Genomic DNA, 20,627 nt, shown 5'->3' with positions numbered 1-20,627 from the left:
GTATTAATGCACACATTCACTCTCTTGCAACATTTGCACAAATCCACCAGGATTTTCAATGCATACTCACCAGGAAGGGATAAGACAAGCTTAGGAGATAAAAAAGCAACAGGCACTAGGACACAAATACAAACAGCCTCAGACAAAAGAGCAGCCTCAGCTCTCCTTATTCCTGTTCTCTGTTTCATTCACAATAATTTGTTCCTCTTTTCCAGTTAAGATCAGGGCCTCAGCCTTGAGTGTCGGCAGTGTCCAGTGAGTTACTCCAGAAACCTCCTGCCCTCACACTGGCACGGAGCCTGGAGCTGGCTCCAGGAGCTGGGTGACCATCCTGAGGGCCAAAGGGAGGGAGTCATTCACCTCCCTCTGAAAGCACGTGCTGGCCACGGGTGGGGTGAACACAAACTGAGCCACGCTGGGCATTTTCAGCAGGTTCATGAGCTCAGTTGCCCGAATAAGGATCTCCTCTAGGTCCTCCTCGCAGTAAACAGAGGTGACAGCAGGGCTCTGCACAAATGTCCTCATCTTGGACAGGAACATAGACACTCTGAAGGAGAGAAGGACATGGATATCAAGTGGCAGGACCTTTGCACCCAGCCAGATCACAACTCAAGTGTGTAAACTCCAACAGACTAGTGCAGGTGGCAGAGTGTTAGCCAGCAGATGAATCCCACTCCCCCCAAACTGTGCCCCTCCACAGCTCACCTCTGCCCTTTTTCAGGTTCCACCAGTTGCCAGACCCAATTATTAATTAATAACAGCAAACCCATGTTCGGACGCATGAGATCTGCACGTTTCAACCCCTTGCTGGTGCTCACCTGGGGATCAAGTCCTGGCTGCGGGCTGCCAGCTTGGTCAAGGTGGCCATGAGGACACTGATGGCACGAGGGGCACAGCTGGGGGTGCTGGCCTGTGGCCGGAGCTGGGTGATTTCAAAGAGCACAGCCTCGAGGGTCTCGAAGAACCGCGTGATCTGCTCCACTGTGCAGCGCTTGTCGTAGGACACCGACAGGTACTCGCCGATAGCCCACACCTAAGGCCAGGGCAGAAGGAAGCACAGGGAAAGGGAACTGAGTAACTTTTAGGGAATAGAAAATTAGGTTAGCTAATGCTAGGACAGAGAAGGAGAGGGAAGGTGAGCAGCAAAGTGCAGTTGCAGCAGCAGGCGGTCCTGCTCACCATGTGGGTGAAGATGGCCTCCTTGCTCTGGATGTTGCTGACTGTTCCCGAGAACTCCAGGATCTCCGTGGACAGTTCCACCACGAGCGCAGGGCGCAGCCTGCAGAGCATCACCAGCTGTGAGCTCAGCACCCTGGAGCAGAGAAAAGGGCACAGCTCAGACCAGGGCAAGGTGGTGATCCCCAAAGCCAGGAGGGGCTGGCAGCACCCAGCCACTGGCACAGGGCTGTACCCTCTGGATGTTCCCAGCAGGGATGAAGGTGCAGCCCCCATTGTGCACCCTTCAAAGATGTGTCACAGCGGGGACTGGGCCACAACTGAAAAGGCTCCTGGGCTGCCCTGGGATGCCAGGAGGAAGGGCTGGGAGTTGGGCTGTGCCTCCTGTCCCATCTCACCTGTACACATCATCTTTAAATGACGGGATCTCATAGAGCTGGTCACTCCTCTGCAGCAGCAGCACCACCAGCTGGTTTATCAGAGACCCATCTGCAAACTGAAAGGCAGCCCTTGTTTCAGCAGTACCAGTGACTCCCAGCAGCCAAACCCAAACTAACCAGCCAGGTGAGACAGCGGGCAGAGAAACTGCCTGATCTATGAGGGGAACAGTGCACAAAGCAGGTATCAGGTACACACTGTGCTCTCACCTCTCTCCTTTACAGCTGACTGAGAGCAGAGTGAACCTGATGCTGCATCACAGAGCTTTTCTGTTTCTCTGGATGAAGTGGCCAGCTCAGTGCTGTTCATGCCAGTATCAATCCCACCCTCCCCTCATGCACCCCTCTCTCAAAGCTGCAGCATCTTAACAATTTTGTTTCTACAACTGCTCTTCACATAACAAGAGATCCCCATGGCACAACTGGGAACAGAACTCCTCCCAAAAGGACCTACCTCTGCCACCACCCCAAAAAAGAGCTCCAGTAAGACAGGGACAGTCTCTGCACACTGCACCACCCTTGGGCTGCCAGCCAGGGATCCCAGCAGCTGCCGAAGTGGAACCAGACTGTGGGCAAAAGAGTTTCTGTTGAAGGTTTGTTCCCAGTTGCCCTTCCCTATCCCCCACAAGGCCTTTGAGTGCTGGCAAAGCTGACACAGAGAAGAGAAATCCACCTCACGCCAGCTGAGAGTGGCTGTGCCTTTCCCAGTAATCCCAGTGCTGCCTCCCAGAGCTGGATGGCTGAACCACACTCCAGGCAGGCTCCCACCTCTCCGGGGCATCCTCAGGAGCAGACTCGGTGCGGAGAAGATACTGGAACATGCTCCTGTAGACGGGATGGCGAAAGGCCTCCAGACACCTGGCTGGTTTCCCAGCTGGGTCGCTGCTGGACTTCTCAGAGGCAGGAAGAGCAGCTGCCCTAGCAGGGAACACACAGAATGTGCTGCACTGTGAGAATGGGCCAGGCCAGAGCTGGGATCCTGAACACTGGACAGCAAGTTGGTCTAATCCAGGCTCTCTGGAAGCCAGAGAGCCAACCTGATGAGCTCAGGCCCCCTGTATTCAGGCAATAGTTCCAGACTTGTTTCTGTGTCATGCCTGGGAAAGGGAAAATGGCACTCTGTATCCCTCAGTCATCCAAGCCCACCACCATCTGCCTTTAGGATGATTCTCTTTTCTAAGCACTGCAGAAAGAGCTGTAATGTCAGGAGGACAAGAGCAGAGGTATAGCCAGTTCCAGTCCTACACCATCCTCCTGGAAGCTCACAGTTCCTAAGATCTCAGGAAGAAAATTCTGTGTGTCTCCAGGAGAACAAAGCCAAAAATAGGGCTAAGAGCAGAGAAGGAAGAATTGGTATTGCACTTCTGTATTGAGGTGGTAGCTCATGGCAGCCTCAAATATGTGGCAACCATTTGGAGCTGGATAGGGAGAGGGGAATGACAACAGCTCCCTGAGCTCCAAAGACAGTCCAGTACTGAAATGTGAGAGCTGGTCACCTTCTCTTCCCATGTACAACACATTACTAGGAAAACTGGGCTGACATCTGTGCAGCCCTGTGTTAACCCTGCAGTGATGGCTCTTGCTCTGTGACAGCTGAGGGTCAGAAGTGGCTACTGGGCTTTGGTCAGTGTCAAGATGCTGATTAACAAGTGGGAGGAAGGGAAGGTGCATTACCTCAGCTGGATGTCCAGAGCTGCTGTCAAACAGGGCAGGTCAAGCAGCAAATGGAAGATCTCAATGGCCGTGCCTGCATCCAGCAGAAACGGGAGAAGGTCCACAAACTCAGAGATAAGAGGTGGGCTGTTCCACGCCAGGAACTGCAAGGAACAAGCACAAACTGCTGCACTATCCCTGCTACTCTATCACACACCCAGACAACTCCACACTATGACCAGATGGAATGGGGAAGGGAAAGTCATGTTTGAAAAGCAAAACCAAAGAAGTCTGAGGGTTTGGTCAAAACCCAGGAGCCTGTTAGAAGCTCAACAGAGGCCTCTGGCAGCTGGTTCAGTGGCTGGCAAGCTGCAAGTTACTAAACTTTTCCAGAAACAAAGTGCTGTGTCCTGCGTTCACTGTGCTTCCCAGTCCTCTGCAGTCCTGCCAATCCAGACTCTCCTCTCCTGGCAGTGCTAAACACACCCAGAACCCTCCTCCCCTTCGAACTCACACTTGTTTTGTAACAGTCCTTCTTGCCTGTGCTCTCCCTAGCACTGCCATGGAGGCACATGGTGGGCTTTGAGGTGCACAAAGGAAGTTCTAGGGCATGGAAAGGAATGTGAAGCAGGCGTTCCCCTCTGCTGCTCCAACACGCTGTACCTTGAAGAGATTTGGGAAACTCTGCCTGAATATGGAGGAGTCTGTGAAGAACTGGCTGTTGTCTTTGCAGAACTGGACAAATTCGAAGGCCAGTGATGGGTTGTGGAAAAGCTGAGCTGGGATATCTGTGAAGAGGTGTTTGTAGATGGCATCCGAGTCCACAGCTGCCAGTTTGCCTGGGAGGACAGAGCACCTTGCTGAGCACAACCCACCCAGCAGCCCTGCCAGAGCTCCAGGGGCTAAGACAGATCTGGGTTCTGTTTCTCTAAAGAGCATGGGACACCCCAGCTCCTGGGTCTCCTGGGGTGGGATCATCCATACCAGAGCACAGGCTAGATGGAATTATTCTGGCAGGCAGCAAACTGCCAGGACAAAAGGCTGTGCTGGAGCAGGCAAGACTGGATTGTGGAGAATGGGGTGGGAGCTGAAGACTTACTGTGGTTCAGGAAGAACTGGGCAATGGGCAGCAGTGCCCTGGCGTAAGAGGCATCCCCACAGATCCTGCTGTGCAGGACTTTCAGGAAGGAGACAGCACGGCACACGTAGGAGGAGTCCTGTTTGCAGATGATGTCCATGATTGTCACTGCCTCAATGAGACACTGCAGGAGAGCAGAGAGTAAGATTGGAGTGGGGGAAGCCACAACTCCTAGAGCTTCAGCCCCACCTCTGTGTGCTTACAGCTTTCTGCAGGTCTCCATCGTCTTTCTTCAGGGGTCCTGCCAGAGAAATGAGTCCAAGTTAAGCTTTGAGCCCACACAGGAATATGAGGCTGTCAGTTGCAGCACTAACCCCGACTTCAGCGCAGGCAGGAACACACACTGAACCTCATTCCAGGCCAATCAGAACCAAGTTCCACAGCCTCTCCTGCAAATCAAGGAGGCAGGACCTGGCTGTTGCCTCCAAATCCCTCCCAAAACCCCAGCTCAGGGCTGGTCAGTGACTTGCCCCAGCAGCTGCAGCAGGCCCTATCCCTAGGAGTTGAACTGTGGATTCCAGGGAGTGAGATCCCAGCCCAAGCATGCAGTGAACCAGAAATATTTTGGAGAACACTACCAAGAAGACTGCCAGGAGGGCTCATGGCAAGACTCACGCCGGTTGCTCTGCTCAGTGAGGCGCTGGCAGTACTCGAAGGCTTTCTCCCGCAGACGCTCCCTGGGGGGAAGCAGCCGGCCAGCCGTGGGTGCAGTGGAGACCGTGGATGTGACAGACCTGTCCATTCCTGCTTTGTCACCTGCACAATAAACATCACATGTGTCAGCTCATCACAGGCAATGTCACTCACACAGTGGCCCTGCAACAGAAAGGCAGCTGACTGTCCCCGGGTGCAGAGTGAAGAACGGGAGGCTGAGGGAGAAGGGAATGTTACAAGAATACCAAGGAGATGCTGTCTCACATCACCCAGGCCTTCCTTCCTAGGAATCCATGAGGCTTTGCCTGAAAACAGGAGACTCACCAAACAACTAATTCTCCAAGGAAGGATCAATAAGTATCAGTCAGGAGGTTTAGTGATATTCCTTCCCAAACTTTCCCTCCTCCGAGTCCAAGATCTCTGAACTCTTGCCCACATTCCTGTCACTTGGAATCATAGAATGACAGGATGGTTTGGGCTGGAAGGGACTTAAAGCTCATCCAGTTCCAATGTCCCTGCCATGGGCAGGGACACCTTCCACCACCCCAGGTTGCTCCAAGTCCTGTCCAACCTGGCCTTGGACACTTCCAGGGATGGGGCAGCCACAGCTTCTCTGGGCAACCTGTGCCAGGGCCTCCCCACCCTTACAGGGAATAACTTCTTCCTAATATCTAATCAGTTTGAAAGGGAGGAGATTGCTGGGTTGCTGATGCAGCCACCTCATACAACATCTGAAAGCACACAGCCCTATTGGGGCACAGTGGCCTGCAGACCTTCAATCCCTACCTGGTTTAGTGGTGTTCAGCTCCTTGCCCCCATAGCACAGCAGCCAGTTTCTCAGCATGGAGAAGGTCTGCACGTTGAGCCACTGGTCCTGTGTGTAGTGCTGAGCCACTGAGAGCACTGTGAAGAAGTCTGTGGCAACAGCACCATCCACCTCTGTGACAGGAGCAGGCTGAGAGAAAAGATGCAGCAGGTCAGAGCCCCAGGGAAAAGCTAAGTGAGAGGGCAGGGAAAACCCACTGAGCCCATGGAGATAAGTAGCCTTTGTTTGGGGTCCTGCAGGAGGGCAGGTATCCAGAGAGAAAAGCCAACTGTGCCAGATCCCCCTCCCCAGCTGAAACACTCAACTTTGCTACTCTGACACTGGTCTCGTCTCCAATCACCTTTTACTCTGAACTACATGGTCACTAAGAGACTCTTCTCTTAAAACTACTTCAAGGATAAAAGCTCTGGCTCTACAGCTGAAGTCCTAAATCTCAGAGCTGTAAATCCCCCTACTTTGCTTTCCTATGTGTCTTAACCACATATCCCACAAAAAATTCTGAAGAACAGCAGCACTTCTAGGCTACCATTTTCCAAAAGATGGTGATTCTGGGAACCCAAACCAGCAGGTAACAGACTAACAAATGCCCCTGAAAGGTCACTATGGCAACTCAGCACTCACCTGTTTGGTTCTGGGACTGGAGAAGAAGCCTCCAGAGGGCTGAGCCATTCCTTGCTGAATGCTTGCATACCTCAGCCAGTCAGCCAGCTTTTTACTGACAACATTGGTCTGCTCTGTACAATGGAAGTGACAGGGTCATTGCTGGGCTGGGCAGAGAAGCAGCTTCTGTAACATGTCCCTGCTAACCCTCAATTGCTGTGCTTTTTCTCCAGCCTAGACCACTCTCTGATCCAGCAATCCATAAAGAAACTGGTATACTGAGGTGGGTGTCCTGTACTCCTCATACTACCTCAGTCAGGGAGTGAGTGCTGGAACCAGATCACTCAAGAGATACTTGTTCCTTTGTCTCCATCCACAGCTGCTATTAGGAGGAATGTGCAAAAACACTGTCACTCTCTTCAGACAGTGTCTGGCTTCAGCTCTGCAGCCAAAGGCATAAATCCCTGACTGGCAACTTGCAGAAGCTGGGGCAGGTGATCCTGCCTGTTCTGCCGGCCCACGCACCCAGCCCAACATCCTCCCCAAAGCTTCTCCTGCACACTGCACAAGGCACACAAACCTCCCAGGGAACTCCCAGAATCTCACCCTTGCTCACAACTCCCCAGCATTTTAAGCTTGGAACGCTCTCCTAGGTTAACTCACTGCTACCCATTTAGTGCTGCCTCTGTGATGAAGAGCACCTCTAGGTGCTTCTGCTGCTCTCTTGACCAGATGCACAGGCACATCTCTGTTCCTCTCCCTCTCTTTGCTTGATGCTCTTCAGCTACAGTTTCACACTCCTACTGCATCTGGAGACCTCAGCTAGAGTACATGATCCTGTTATACAAACCCACAGCCAGGACTTGACTGGGAGGCCCAGTCCCAGTTTTGTGAGGTGGAATACATCTCACCCAGTAAGTTCTCTTTCCTTGTAGCAGAGATGTCACTTTTGACAGCAGTTTCCAACTGAGAGCCTTCTGATCACTACCCAGCTCACAGCCAGGTGGCAATCTCAGCCCTTCCTATGGATTTACCTTCTGTTAGAGATTCTGGTGAAAGGCTGATGACATTTGCCAGGACAGGAAGAAGGAACCGAGCACTCTGACCCTCGGGCAGTCTTTTTTCAAGGACTTTCACAACACGCTGCCCCACAGCAGCCACTTTACCCTTATTTCCCTGAAAAATAAAGCAAAGGTAAAGACAGACAGATAATCTACCATCACTAGAGACCAACACTGTACAGTCTCTTCCAGCAGGCATCCAACACAAAAAGAAATCCCAGCACAGATGATTTTACCACATTTTACAGAGATTTTCTGCAATTTGAATTCACAGGTCCCAAACTACGGGGCTGCTTTGGATTGTGGAACTGCAGGACAGTCTCAAGGCTGGATATGGGAGAGAGGAGCTTTGTAAGGCAGCACATAAGCACATGGCTGGTTTCTGTTTCACTTCCTTTAGTTAAGTAGACTCAGATGAATGTCAGAAACATAGGAGACATTTCTAAGCACACAGTGAAACTCAGAATGAGAAGTTTCAGAAAAATATTTTACCTTTAACAGGCACAATAAAAGTAAAAGAAGGAGAGGAAAAAGAGAAGTTTCCAGCTTGCTCCCCAGGCAGCACTCAAACAGGAGGAAGGTCCTCATGTTTGCTTCTCTCCATGGAGAATCTGGATCTTTGAAGTGTCATTTGCATTTACAGCCCTACATGTTTTATAGGCTCTATGTATAGTTTTTATATGTGAACATGAAAGCCAATATCATAAGAAGTAGTAGTAAATTCACTCTAAAATCTTTTGCTTTCCAGGTTCGAGCAGCCTTGATTTGAAAAAGCACTAAAGGTTCATTTTTGCTTCCAAGACCTCAGTGTCTAAACATTACAATTTTAAGCATTTTTTGTTGTTAAGTGCTACACACAAAAAAGTTGCCATTTTTTCATATGTAAAGTAGAATAATGAGATTCCTTAAATGAACATTGAAATGCCTCTGCTTTTTCTCTACATATTTCCAATTGACTTTCACTCTCCTTGAGCTCAGGGAGGAGCTCAGGAGCAGGGAACAATCAAAAAGCAAATCCATATTGACAAAGGAAAATCTCTGACTTGACAGGCCATTTACCTGAGCCAGAAGGATGGAGGATACCAGGCTCAAGAGCTTTGTATCTTGAATTTCATCACAGGAGAGGATCAGATCGTTGCAAGGTGACATCTCTCTCAGGATGGCAGCACATAACACCTGAATCTGCTCAGGACTTTTGGGTGAGCACAGCACAATCTGCAACAGCTCCACAAACTTGCCATCGAGCCTGCAAGAGTCACAGTAAACATCACCACAAGGCAAAAAAAATCCAGATGTTTATTTCCTGCATATTCTTGGCTTCGGGATGATCCCCCTTGACAGTGACCGATGCCATCTCATCACCTTCACTTCTGAATGCAGTTTGACAGAGGGCTCAGTGAGATCAACCCTTGTTATTCCTGCTGCAAAAGGAGATGGGCACCTTCTCTTAGTAAGGGGGTGAAAGGCAAAGACGGGCTTTGAGTTTATATTGAACTTAGGGCTTTCAAGGCAGGGTGTTATTTTAAAGCCCTAACCCACGCCCTTCCTTTCTTTTTGGTTAGGAAGGTAACGCTTTGCTTCTTTGAACACCCGAGACACACAAGGCCACTCACTTGCGGGGGTACTTGGTGGCGGCCACGGTGAGGTGCAGCCTCTGCAGCCCATCCACGGCCTCGGGGCCCGGCTCGGGGCCCTGCAGCAGGGCGGACACGCGGGCGCCGAATCTCCGCAGCTCCTCCTCCTGGATCTCCCTGCCGGGAGAGTCGGGGCTGTCAGGAACCCGGGCCCCCATTCCCGGCCCTCTTGGGAAGCTCCGGGATGCAGGGTCGGTACACACCGCCCTCCCCTCCGCCCGGCTCCCCACTCAGCCCCGAGCAGGACCCCCGCCCGGCCCGAGGGGTTCCCGCCGCTGTCCCCTGTCCCCCCGTCCCCCGCCGCACCTCGCCTGCCTGAGGAAGCTCTCGGCAGCCGCCGTGAACATCCCGGCCCCGCCGCCGCCCGCGCCCGCGCCACGGTACGCGGCCGAAGCCGTCCCCCATGGGCGGGCGGTACGTCGCGCCGGCTCCGGGGGGAAGCGGTGGCTACTGCACGAAGGTTCCGCCTGGCGGGAAAGGCCCGCAGAGACAAGGTGTGACCAAAATCATCACTAGCGGCTGCTCACGGATCGTTCTGAGGTGTTGCTGTTATTATTCCCCACCTCAGAAGCCTGAGGAGAAGCTTGGCTCTGAAGCCATCCCGCATGGAACGAAGGGGAGCAGCTCCAGGCACTCAGATGTATGGAAAACATCATTACAAGGCAGAGAGCTAAGAGCTGGGGCTTCTACGGGTGTGATGGTAAAAGATGATGTATCAGCCTTTCCTGCAACCTGTTCATAAAACGGAGCTTTCCAAAACTGGTAAGAGATGTTCAAACCAGCTGCTCAGGTCTTCAGCGCTCCCAGAAGTTAAAAATCCACCAGGACTCTCTCTCCCGACTGCTAACACGGCTGAAACCCTCACCACCATGCTGAGCACTGCCCCGCAAGGAGGAGATGACGGGACGAAACTTGGCACTTTGCCCTTTTGTAATTCCCTGCCCTGTGCTCTCCTGGCATTAAAGTTCATTAACACCATGCCTGGGCAATCAGCCAGCAGAGCAGCAGCACGTGGGGAGCCAAAGATAGGATAATTTTAAAAGACACCCCCCCAAAGGGCTCTGGATGAATATATTTGCTCACTTTGTACGGTGTTGTTAATTTTTTAATTAGCTAGTCAACTAAAAAAAAAATCCTCCCTGTAGTAACTGAAGGGAGACTACAAGAAAGATGGAGAGAAACTTTTTACAAGGGCATGGAGTGACAAGACAAGGGGGGAGGGCTTCCCACTGCCAGAAGGCAGAGTTAAATAGGATATTGGGAAGAAATTCTTCCCTGTGAGGGTGGAGAGGCCCTGGCACAGGTTGCCCAGGGAAGCTGTGGCTGCCCCATTCCTGGAAGTGTCCAAGGCCAGGCAGGATGGGGCTTGGAGCAACCTGGGGTAGTGGAAGGTGTCCCTGCCCATGGCAAGGATTGGAATGAGATGATTTTTAAGGTTCTTTCCAACCCAAACCATTCTGTGGTTCTAAAATTCCATGAATTACAGCTACTTTATGTCAGTTGAGGACTTAAAAGATATTCCTATTTAATTGTGGAGCTCAGAATGTTCAGTCAAAATAAACCCAGAACTTAAATTGTAGCTGCAAGAGGAGGACAAAGAAGGGAAAAGTCTAGCTACAAGACAGATAAAGCACTGTTTCCTGACCTCATACACTTAAATGAAAACAATTATTATAAATTACAGGGGAATGCAGTGGAATATTTTAACGTTCAAAATAACAATGTTTCACTTCATGACAAAACAAAAGCTGGAGCTGGAGGAGCAGTTTATAAGCCCCAGGGGAAGCATCACGGATCTCAAACACACATGTCCATATGTTCACTTTGCTGCGAGCCAACAGCTGCCCAAATAACTGACGGGATCAAAAGTGGGGTGTCTGAACTCTAAACACTGCAAGGTGTGCAGATACAGACTTCCTTCCTACATAAAAGAAAAGGAAAAAATATTAAACACACCATCCCCTCACTGCTACAGGAAACTCAACCCCCCTATGATGCTACACTGGAAGGATCCACGTCTGTCACCCAAAGCAGCAAAGCAATTTCAGGGCATTTTCTCTTTCATATATAATTTTATTTCTGGTTATAGAAACAAATGCTAAGAGGAGAAGCAACATTCCCCAACCACATACATCAAATTAAGGTAACAGAACAGTTAAAATAAATGAAAAAAAAAAAAAGTAGAAATTTAAACCTTTGTTATAGCTTTAAAATATTAACGTTCTCGATACATTAGAAATCACATTCAGATCTCAAATTACTTAAAAAATGTATGGCTCTATATTAAAAAAACAAACAAACAAAACCACTGTATCCCATTTGATGTGGAACTGCAGGTCCTGCTCCTCGGATGCAGGATCCCACCCTGGTGGGAGCCATGGCTGCCTGTGCAGTTGAGCATCTCACAGGAGCAGTGCTGCAACATGGCCAGAGGAAGAACATGAACTTCACATCCACTGCCCCACATGGAGCTTCCCCCTTGGGATACACACCTGCTTTTCAGAAAGCACTGATAACGAAAACAAGTCACAAAAAAAAAAAAAAAACCCAAAAAAAAACAAACAACAACTTTTGATATCAGCTGTAAAAAAAAAAACCCACAAACCCCAAAACATCTGGCTGGAGGTGTCTTGCACAGGCAACACCAGGAACTGAAATGCAAGCATGGCTTTAGTTTCCCCTTTCCATCACCTTCTTATTTTATAAAGTAAGTGCCAAACCGAGGTGAAAGGGGTAAGGCTGGCCCAGATCTCTGTAGCAAACCCTTCTGTGAAGCCATTGAGGTATTTCAGGTTCTCCTCTCACCCTTCCCCGGGGATTCGGTGGGAATGAGCATCTGCAGAACAGGGGGAGAGTTGGATTTTTCTGAATGTTTTTACTTTTTAGAGCAATTATTCAGAGTTGGATCTGAATTTCCAGCTTTACCATCCGTTGCTCACACGCAGCTTTTGATTTATCCCTCAACAGCTTTTAACAGTCTTTTGGATAACAGTCCTTTGGATAGCTACAGACTCTTAAAATGCTCTTTTTGGCTATGTGGGCGTTGGCTGGCAGGCTGGACAAGGCCAGTCTCCTCAGCACAAACAGCATGTCCAGAACCCAACACAACATATGGTCTTGTAGGATTTTTGCATTTTAAAGCCATTTTCTGCATCACTGTATTTGAATGAGTTTGGTTTGGTTTTTTTTTTTTTAACATTCTGTTTTCTATTAAAGCAAACAGATCTTACAAACAATACTCTGGTTCCCTCTACTTCAAGCCCATTTGAGGGAGAAAAAAAGGAGAGATTAAGCAAGTTTAGGTTTACAGTAATTCAATTGCTACAGAGCCAACTTAGCAGCCTGCCCACCTCCCAAGAGCAGCATATAAATCAGCAGAACATCAGGATGTTCTGCACCAGACTTTTAGCAGCAAGACAGTGAAACAGAAGGAATTCTCACTTTTTCTGCCCCATTGAAATCTCACTTTTCTTCAGCTACCAGACATTTCTCCTCACCATTGCCCTTAGCTTTAAGGAAGGCTCTGTCTCAGACTGTTTTAAGTGAAACTGAGGTGGGGTAGAAGCAGGACAGAGAGGTCCAGATCACAGCACAACCTGGCAGCAGACACGAGGCAACAACCAAATATTAGGGGAAGTCTGGGTTTCACAAGGGCTGTGTTCTGCTGGATGAGGATGAAAGCTGCTTCCTTTCACTGCTCCTATTCTGGTCACTCTTCCTCTCACCAGCCCTGTCCTCCCTGAAGTACTGAAGCCCCATCACCAGCCACTGATTGCTGAGGTGAAGCTTTCACTCAGATCCTCATAGAGAATTTCTGCTTCTGGAAGAGCAATTAGGATTAGGAAGTCAAGTATCACTTGCTTTTATTCTCAGAAGACCCAAGTGGTTCAAAATATACCCTTCTGTGAATTTAGTGATCCTTGTGGAATTAAACCACACCTGAAATTTGGCCAGTTCAGTAAAATTTACTCCCTGTGAATGGAAACATTAGAAAAACTCTTCTGTGCTTGTTTTTGAGGTGATATAGACACATCTCACCCCCCAAAGAGACAGAAGCATGATAAAAGGAAAATGATCTCACCACAGAGGAAAAGGAACTATTTCATAGTGCCCCAGTGTTAGCTTAGCCACCTGATAGGGACGAATTCCTCAGCCTTACAAGCATCCTCGTGGACCCCCCATAAATCACCTCTGTTAGAAATAAGGTCCCATTACTTACAGAGCAGAATCTGTAAAGAACTCCCTGCTACTGCATCTAGAGAGAACTGCAGACAAGAAAGGATTCCAGCTTTCATTAGTGCCATTTAGGGGATTTTCTTGCCAGAAAAGCAGTGTGGATTGGGGTTGCTGAAAGCAGGACAAAACCAGAAGCAGGGATTCCTACACAAGGAAGATGCAAGTACCAAGTTGCCTCTTCTGCTCTGCGAGAGGAATGAAAGCAATCACTGAAGTAAAGCTGCTTCCCCTGGCTGCTCACATTCGTTACAAAAATCGGTTCATCGTTCTTTCAGAGTCAGTGCCTGGTGCAGGAATTTACCAATACACTACATAAAAGTCTGTGTAAGTACCATTTAAGAGAAAGAAATAGTCATGGACCATTTATATATCTATATTGACACACACGCCCACACACTCACACATTAATAAATATAAATTTTATGTTTACACAGATCTAATTTAATATTCTCTGAAAAAAAATATTTAAAGGGTTTCTTCCTTAGCTGCCACCCATGAATTGTCAATGTGGTTTTTTTTTCTGTCTTGAGAGCAAAGGGGTAGATTTGCCACAACTACCCTCATGCTCTGAAACTTAAAGTGACACATAAGGAGAGGACCAACCATACATTCTGAAAGGTTTTAGTTCAGTGTTGGTAAATTGAAAAGGTATCAAAAGAATTTTCTGAACATATTAATACAAAAGTCAAAAACTGATTCAAAATTTGGAATTTAAATATAGTGCTCCAAGAAAACCACGTATTTTTCAAAATGTCTTGCTCAGGCCAAAGTAAAACGCTCCCTGCTGTATTACTGCCCCATGAAAGACACCCTAACAGAGAAATCCCACCCTCACAGCTAGGAAATTCCCACTACTGATTATGGTTTGTGAATACATCCACACCTGTGTGCACAAACACGTGCACTGTCCTGCAAACAGCCCACCCAGCAGAGAGAGACGCTGATCTAACAAATCACAGCCTGACAGCTGCCAGGCAGCCCAGAGAGAGATGCCCCAACCACATTTTGATCAGGTGCAGATCAACATGCAAGAAGGCTCCCATCAGCTCCAGCAATCCAGATGACCTTGTAGTGTAACAGTTTTCTGCAGCACAGCTGGCTCCATTGGAAGCTACACTTTCCAGCAGTAGTGTATGCTATAATAGTAGCAGCTTGGGCATAATTTTTCACCCAGAAGGACACAAAAAGTTATACAACAGATTGTTCAGTCATGTAACTGCAACCTAACACAAGAATCCTCACCAGATGCAGACCTTCAAGCAATGGAATTAAATTAGGAGCTGGATTAAAGGACTCTGGAGTTGACAGAAATAACTACAAATAGAGGCGGAAAACTGATGAGGAGCAGAAACAGGAGCTGCCCAAGAGACTGGCTGGCAAGAGAAGACAGATGATTTGCTGCAGGATGGCATTTGGAAACTCAAAAACTCAGTGCGCAGCAAGGGCAAAATTATGAAGCAAGTCCTGTTCCTTTAGAGGTTCATTCTTAATGCCCTAGTCCAACTTATTAGCAGCAGGACTTAAAAAAACCTCAAAGATTTTATATCAGGTAGAAACTCAAGGCAAGTTCCACATTGGATTGAACCTACCATTTGATAAGCTAAAGTACAGATATTTTAAAAGTGATCAGGATCCTTCAGCGCTGCTTCCTGCTCAAAAAGACCCAAGCTAGGACTGTTCCTTGGAAAAGAGGGACAACACAATTGCATCTGCACAAATGCAATCCAGTTCACTCTGTGATTTGTTCCTTACACTTTACACTTGTCTTGCAGCAAGAGACCAAACAGATACTCGGCTGTACTGGCAAAGTGTAGCTACCAGGCCAAGGAAAAGGATTCCTCTTCCAATCCATCCAGCACTCCCCAGATCATGTCTCTGCCTTTGGGCTTCCCAGTACAAGACCTTCTGCAGCAATTCCACCTGATGGACAAGAAGAGACCAAAACAACCAGGCTGATTCAACCTTAAGAGAAGGGGAAAATCTTCCTGGAATCTTCAAGTACCTATCTGCAACATGCAGAGGAGGCAGAGCTGGGCTCTTCACAGAGGCAAGGAACATATGCAGCTGCATGGGAAATTCTTCTCATGTTGCTGAGAAGTTTTCATCTTGTGTGGTGAGAGTGGATTCTCGAAGGAAAGGTACAGAACTATTGCCAGGTTAAATCCTTGTCATCCAAGATCCCCAAACCCAGGTATAGCAGGGAAACACTTCTCTTTTCACCCTACATTTTGACATTCATTTACACACTAGCATACACCAGTGATACCAAATATCTCACTGGGAACATCCCCTGATAAACCAGATGAAAAGCTCCAACATCAACTGAACAGCCCCAGCAGGCAGGGAAAAGTGTTCCACACCACACTGCAATGAAGTTCAGGTCAGATGCTCTCACTTGCCTTGATACAGGTCCCTAGCCTTCTGTACTCTAGGTTTTTATTTCATTGTGGGCATTTCCTTACTGAAAAAGGAAAAAAAAAAAGTAGAAATTAACTCTGAATGACAACTCTAAGTCAGTACACAAGGCCAAACACGCAAAATCAAGTTTGCTCCCCCCAAAATCTGATGCCAAACCATGACATTGATTGCAGAAGCACTGTAAAGGCTTCAGCTATTATTTCTTTCCTCTTACGAAGCTTTAACATGTCTCTGAAAACACTCTCCTGAATAAGCTCTGCCCAACAGCAACATGTCTAGAACACAGCATGAAAATTAATACAGGGTGACCAAATTGACCTTTCTCAGCCTGCCCTGGAGCTCCATGTATTCCACAGGTATTTTCATCCTTGAGTCCTCAGGCAGAGCTTAATGCAAGGTGCTGCTCCTGTCAGTGGATAAAAATGACTGGATATGCTACAGGGGACAGCATTAATGGTATGAAGGAGGGAGGAATATGGGAAGGAAAAGGAGTTGAAAAGAATATATGAGCTAATCATGAACTTCAATTTTGTGCTCAGCACTGTGCCGTGTTATCACTAAATCAGATTAAATTGATCTTCCTCTAAAAAGCTTTCTGTATCACAAGAGTCAAGGTCAAGACAAACAACATGGAATTCCAGTGGAATAAAACAAAGAACAACTGCATTCAACTCTTGCAAACCAGGGCAAAGAAAGTTGCTATAAACTAACTGTGATCAAAGTAAAATTAGTCAATGTCATTGCCTAAGGTGAAAAAAAAATCAATAGGGAATGGTGGAAAGTGAATTCACACATTAAGAACTTGGCTTTACAGTTTTCCCAGGTCTAAGTTATCACAGTTTAAATATTCAATATGCCTTGACCTTTGTTACACAGACAGCAGAACATCTGGTGAAGCCTCCTCCTCCTCTTCCCCTCAAACCTTCTTTAATGTAATCAAAGATGAGATGCAACTTTTTAGACACCAAAAGCAAGTCAGATTATCAATTTAAAATAATCCAAGTACGGCATATAACCATTAAGACAAACATTTTCTTTCTAGCTCAAGACTCAATTCTACGACCGCATTAATTTTCTCTCCTCTGCAGCCTGGCAAATCAGGACTGGTATGTAAAAAGAATGGTGCTGTCTTCCAGACTGAGCAGTGTTGAAAGAATTCATCTGGAGGCCTGAAACAAAATGTCTCCATTCTCACATGTTCTGGATGAGGACTACACTTTTCCACAGCTCTCGACACGATTTAGCAAGAACAATTATTTTACCAAGCAATGGTTAGGCAAACCTACCAAAAAATCTGCAAGTGGCAGGACTGCTTCCTACAGTAGCAAGGGGATGCAGCAGACTGATAAAGCAAAAAACCCCTGACAGGATGAAATGACAAGTTCCAGACACCTCAAGCAGAAAAGGTGAACAGAACAAAGATACTTGCTTATCCTGAACTCCCATTTGAACCAGCAGGCATTGTGAGCCATGGAAAGAGAGAGGAAGTGTTATTCTGTTTTACATATTCAGAAGGCAGATCCACACATGCAACCTGAGGATGGACTTTCAAGAGGTATCTATAAAGCAGCAGCTTTATGGTGGATGAAAACATTGTCACTCAGCTGATGTCCTTCTGTGGTGCTGGATTAGTTTACAGAACCTTAGGGCCTAATTATTTAGACTCTCCAAGATAAAAGCATCAGCAAAGAAAAAATCCACAGAATTTTGGCAGCTCCACATCCTGAACAGTTTTCTGTTGGTTTTTCATCTTGCTCTGACTCACTCAACACTCTGGAAACCCAAGGACTCCTGCGCTTCCGGAGCGCTCCCGAGCCTGGGGGCTGTTTCAGAGGCGTGCCTGTATCTAAACCAGCAGTCACCCGAAAGTAATGATTCATCACAGACAGACTGTGCTGCACTCTCACTTGTGCCTTCTGCCTTGAAGTTCATTTTATTGACTCCTGGCTTTGAAAGGAGGAAAAGGCTAGAGAAAACAGAGCTAATCCGTGTGCTTTTCCACTGTGCCACACCTCACCTTCCCAGCGGGAGAAGGGACAGCTGGAGGCCAGCCTGCTTCAATTACTTTGTGGTCTCTTAACAATCCTCCTTCACAAAACCATTTTGAAGTACTAAAATCCCATCTAATAACTTGTCACTAAGGGCACACACCTGAATTCTGAAAGCCCAGCTGAGATAAATGATCTGTCATGAATATTTTATGTGCCTCTCTCCGCAGAAAGTAACCGCAAATCACGAGACCAAGAAATTCTTTCCTTCTTTCAGAAATATTTCTCATAAAACAATGGACTTGAGAATTAAACATGTCTGGGTTTTATTCAAGTGGTGGGACTTGGCTATTGAATAGGATTTGGCAAAGACAAAGGAAACCTAGAAGGGAACAAGTGATGCCAGCTGTTACCTTGCAGATTTCCTCCTCAGATTCCAGCAGGCACCAAAGGGCTGTGCCTGACCCCTAATCCCTATGGATATGCTGACAGTATCATTTACTGCACACTGGCGAAGGCTTTTGCAATGTTTCTGCAGTGGGTTTTGCCTCTGCCTTGTCAGACTGTACAGGACAGCAAATCAGTACAGATGGGGGACAAACCACCAGAGGCACAGTCCACCTCTCTTAAGTCTCTCTTGCCATAACCAAAGCCGTAACATTTGCTAAATTAAAAGATCTCTGCTGTGCTGCCAGAAGACATGTTAGCCAAGGGGATTGCAAAGGGTGTAAAGCCAAAGGGGTTTGCTGGAGGCTACAGGCAGGGGTGGATTTCTTTGCCAGTCATAAGGCGTCACAAGCACCCACTGTTCCACGTGGCTGAAGTGAGTCAAACCTGCCTTCCTCGAAAGACATCCTTGTACTATGTGAGGAGCCTGGAATACAGTTTGAGTAAAGGCCTCCTCCTACTGGCCAACTCAAATGGTCCTCAAGGCAGGAGACATGGGAGAGGGAGCCAAGCAATGAAAGGAAACCTCCAAATTCCTTCTGGTAAAACTGTTTAAGACCTCCAGTGACTTTTGCCACATGGAAAATAAAAGAGAAGTCTTTTGCCTTGGTCTACTACACCCTGACAGAATTTGCATGAACCACAATATGACCTCTGCTGCCTCTCATCCAAGCCCTAAACTTCCCTCTCCGAAGAGTAACACAGAATTTTGCTGTTAGCCATGGAATAGGGTCAGCTCTGATCTCCTGACCATGGTCCATCAAGCTGAGGATCACACCACCACCAGGAGGTGAAGGTGACTGCTTTAGTGCAGAACATCAACCAGTATTTTCTCAAGTTCATAAACACAGTGCCCATGCCTTCACCTACAGTGCTAATTTGAACAAAAGCTGGTGCTCCACACAAGCTGTGATCAATCAAATGCACACAGAACCTCCTGGAGACACCCTTCCCCATGTGATCCTCAGGCATCAAGATACTTTGGCTATTGTCCAGAGCAAGTGATGGATAATTATAAGAGATCATTGAAGATACAAACCCCTTTGTTTTTAACATCTTTACAGGAACCAAGTTAATACAGTTCCTCTGTCATCCTATTCCCTCAGAGGGAATGGAGAGAAATTGCATCTGGAAATCCAGGTGGCTGAGCCCTGTAACTCTTCCTCCTGAATCCCCATAGAAATAAGCATTTATTTTCAGAATTTTCTTTTTTAAAAAAACAGAATAATTTGCCTTTTTTTTTAAGCTTGGTACCATGTTTCTTTAATGTTGTTGAGAGATACTGCACCCATCTTTCAGCATTTGATTGCCTTAGGTGACCTTTTTAAAATGGTGCTATGGTTCAAAGCTCTCAGAAGCGTGGTATTAAGGCATAGAACGTGAGGAGTTTTCTTTCCAGGGAGCAGACTGTGTTTGTATTACATTCCTTTAGATTCTGAACTGCAATTCCCATCCCCTTGGAGCCAAAAGGGGAAAAGATAGTTAAAAATATCCCAGCAGTCATACAATCAGTTGTCTGTATTTTTTTGAACCTAAAAAAAAAAAGAAAAAAAAAAAAAGAAAAAGGAAAAAAAAATCCCGTAAGTAGAGACAGAACAGAGTTCCAGATACGAGTTCTTGGGAGAGATTTTCCATTCTTTTTGGCACCTTGTGATTCTAACAGCTGTTGTCCTCCCATTGAAAAATCTGCCTTTAAAAAGAGCTCTTTATCAGCTGTGTTTTGAGCTGTTACAGTTGTGGTTGGTTTCCTGTGAAAGCTGCTTTAGGGCTCCTGCCATCCCATGCCCACCCCACCATCACTCCAGCTCCTCCCACCGGTTCTTCATTCACTGGTTGCCTGTCCTTGTGGCACTGTGGATGTGATGACTCCAGTCTGGGCTGGCACTGCTCCACTGGGCTCTTCTATCCGAGGTCTTTTCACTTCAGGTTCACTGGAGGAGGCTGCTGCAGTCTCTTCGGTCCCTGGCTCGCAGACCCGGCTGACTACAACAGGAGTGGATGAGCTGGCCTGGGCTGCAAGGAGCTGCAGTGGATTTGTAAGAGCTGGCAAGGAGGATAAGAGAAGCAGAATTAGTGGGATGAAGCAGAACAAGCTATTCCAAGAAAAGAAAGAAAACAAAACCCCACCGTCAAACATGCGACAGCTGGCACACGGTCGGGTGGTGCTTTCCAGTGCATTCTGAAAGCCTGGCTTGTCTTGTCCTTCCCTCTCCCTCCACAACCTCTGCTTTTCAAGTTTACCAAACCAGCACCAACCCCTCTGACAGGAGAACTTCCTTCTTCCTATCCACTGTCAAACAAGGCATTGCTAGCTAAGTATTCACCCCAAGCAAGGGAGGATCAAGCTCTGCTTATAATT

The 20,627-nt window shown here is 47.5% G+C and overlaps 2 protein-coding genes across 2 annotated transcripts in view; both read right to left on the bottom strand.

The window, feature by feature from the left end:
- Window positions 1-137: 137 nt before the first annotated feature.
- On the bottom strand, window positions 138-9,589 carry AP5Z1 (adaptor related protein complex 5 subunit zeta 1). Its single transcript, XM_032126494.1, has 17 exons — window positions 9,486-9,589; window positions 9,159-9,296; window positions 8,605-8,791; window positions 7,519-7,660; window positions 6,506-6,618; window positions 5,845-6,013; window positions 5,020-5,160; window positions 4,608-4,645; window positions 4,366-4,528; window positions 3,930-4,105; window positions 3,288-3,430; window positions 2,382-2,531; window positions 2,068-2,179; window positions 1,575-1,672; window positions 1,180-1,312; window positions 819-1,033; window positions 138-547 (listed from the first exon to the last, which is right to left on the bottom strand). Exons 1-17 carry the CDS (start codon window positions 9,524-9,526, stop codon window positions 283-285), a joined length of 2,424 nt encoding a protein of 807 aa, XP_031982385.1. The 5' UTR covers window positions 9,527-9,589; the 3' UTR covers window positions 138-282.
- A 2,547-nt stretch (window positions 9,590-12,136) lies between these two features.
- Window positions 12,137-20,627, bottom strand: part of FOXK1 (forkhead box K1) — a 55,769-nt gene continuing 47,278 nt past the window's right edge. Inside the window, exon 9 of the mRNA XM_032125710.1 lies at window positions 12,137-20,311. Within this exon, the coding sequence (XP_031981601.1) occupies window positions 20,091-20,311 (221 nt within the window). The 3' untranslated portion in view covers window positions 12,137-20,090. The remainder of the gene's footprint in view (window positions 20,312-20,627) is intronic.

Source organism: Corvus moneduloides, chromosome 16 (genome assembly GCF_009650955.1).
Source record: "Corvus moneduloides isolate bCorMon1 chromosome 16, bCorMon1.pri, whole genome shotgun sequence".
In the NCBI taxonomy this organism is placed as follows: Eukaryota; Metazoa; Chordata; class Aves; order Passeriformes; family Corvidae; genus Corvus; species Corvus moneduloides.
The sequence above is the reverse complement of the archived record's forward strand: the minus strand, read 5'-3'. Positions and strand labels throughout refer to the sequence as shown.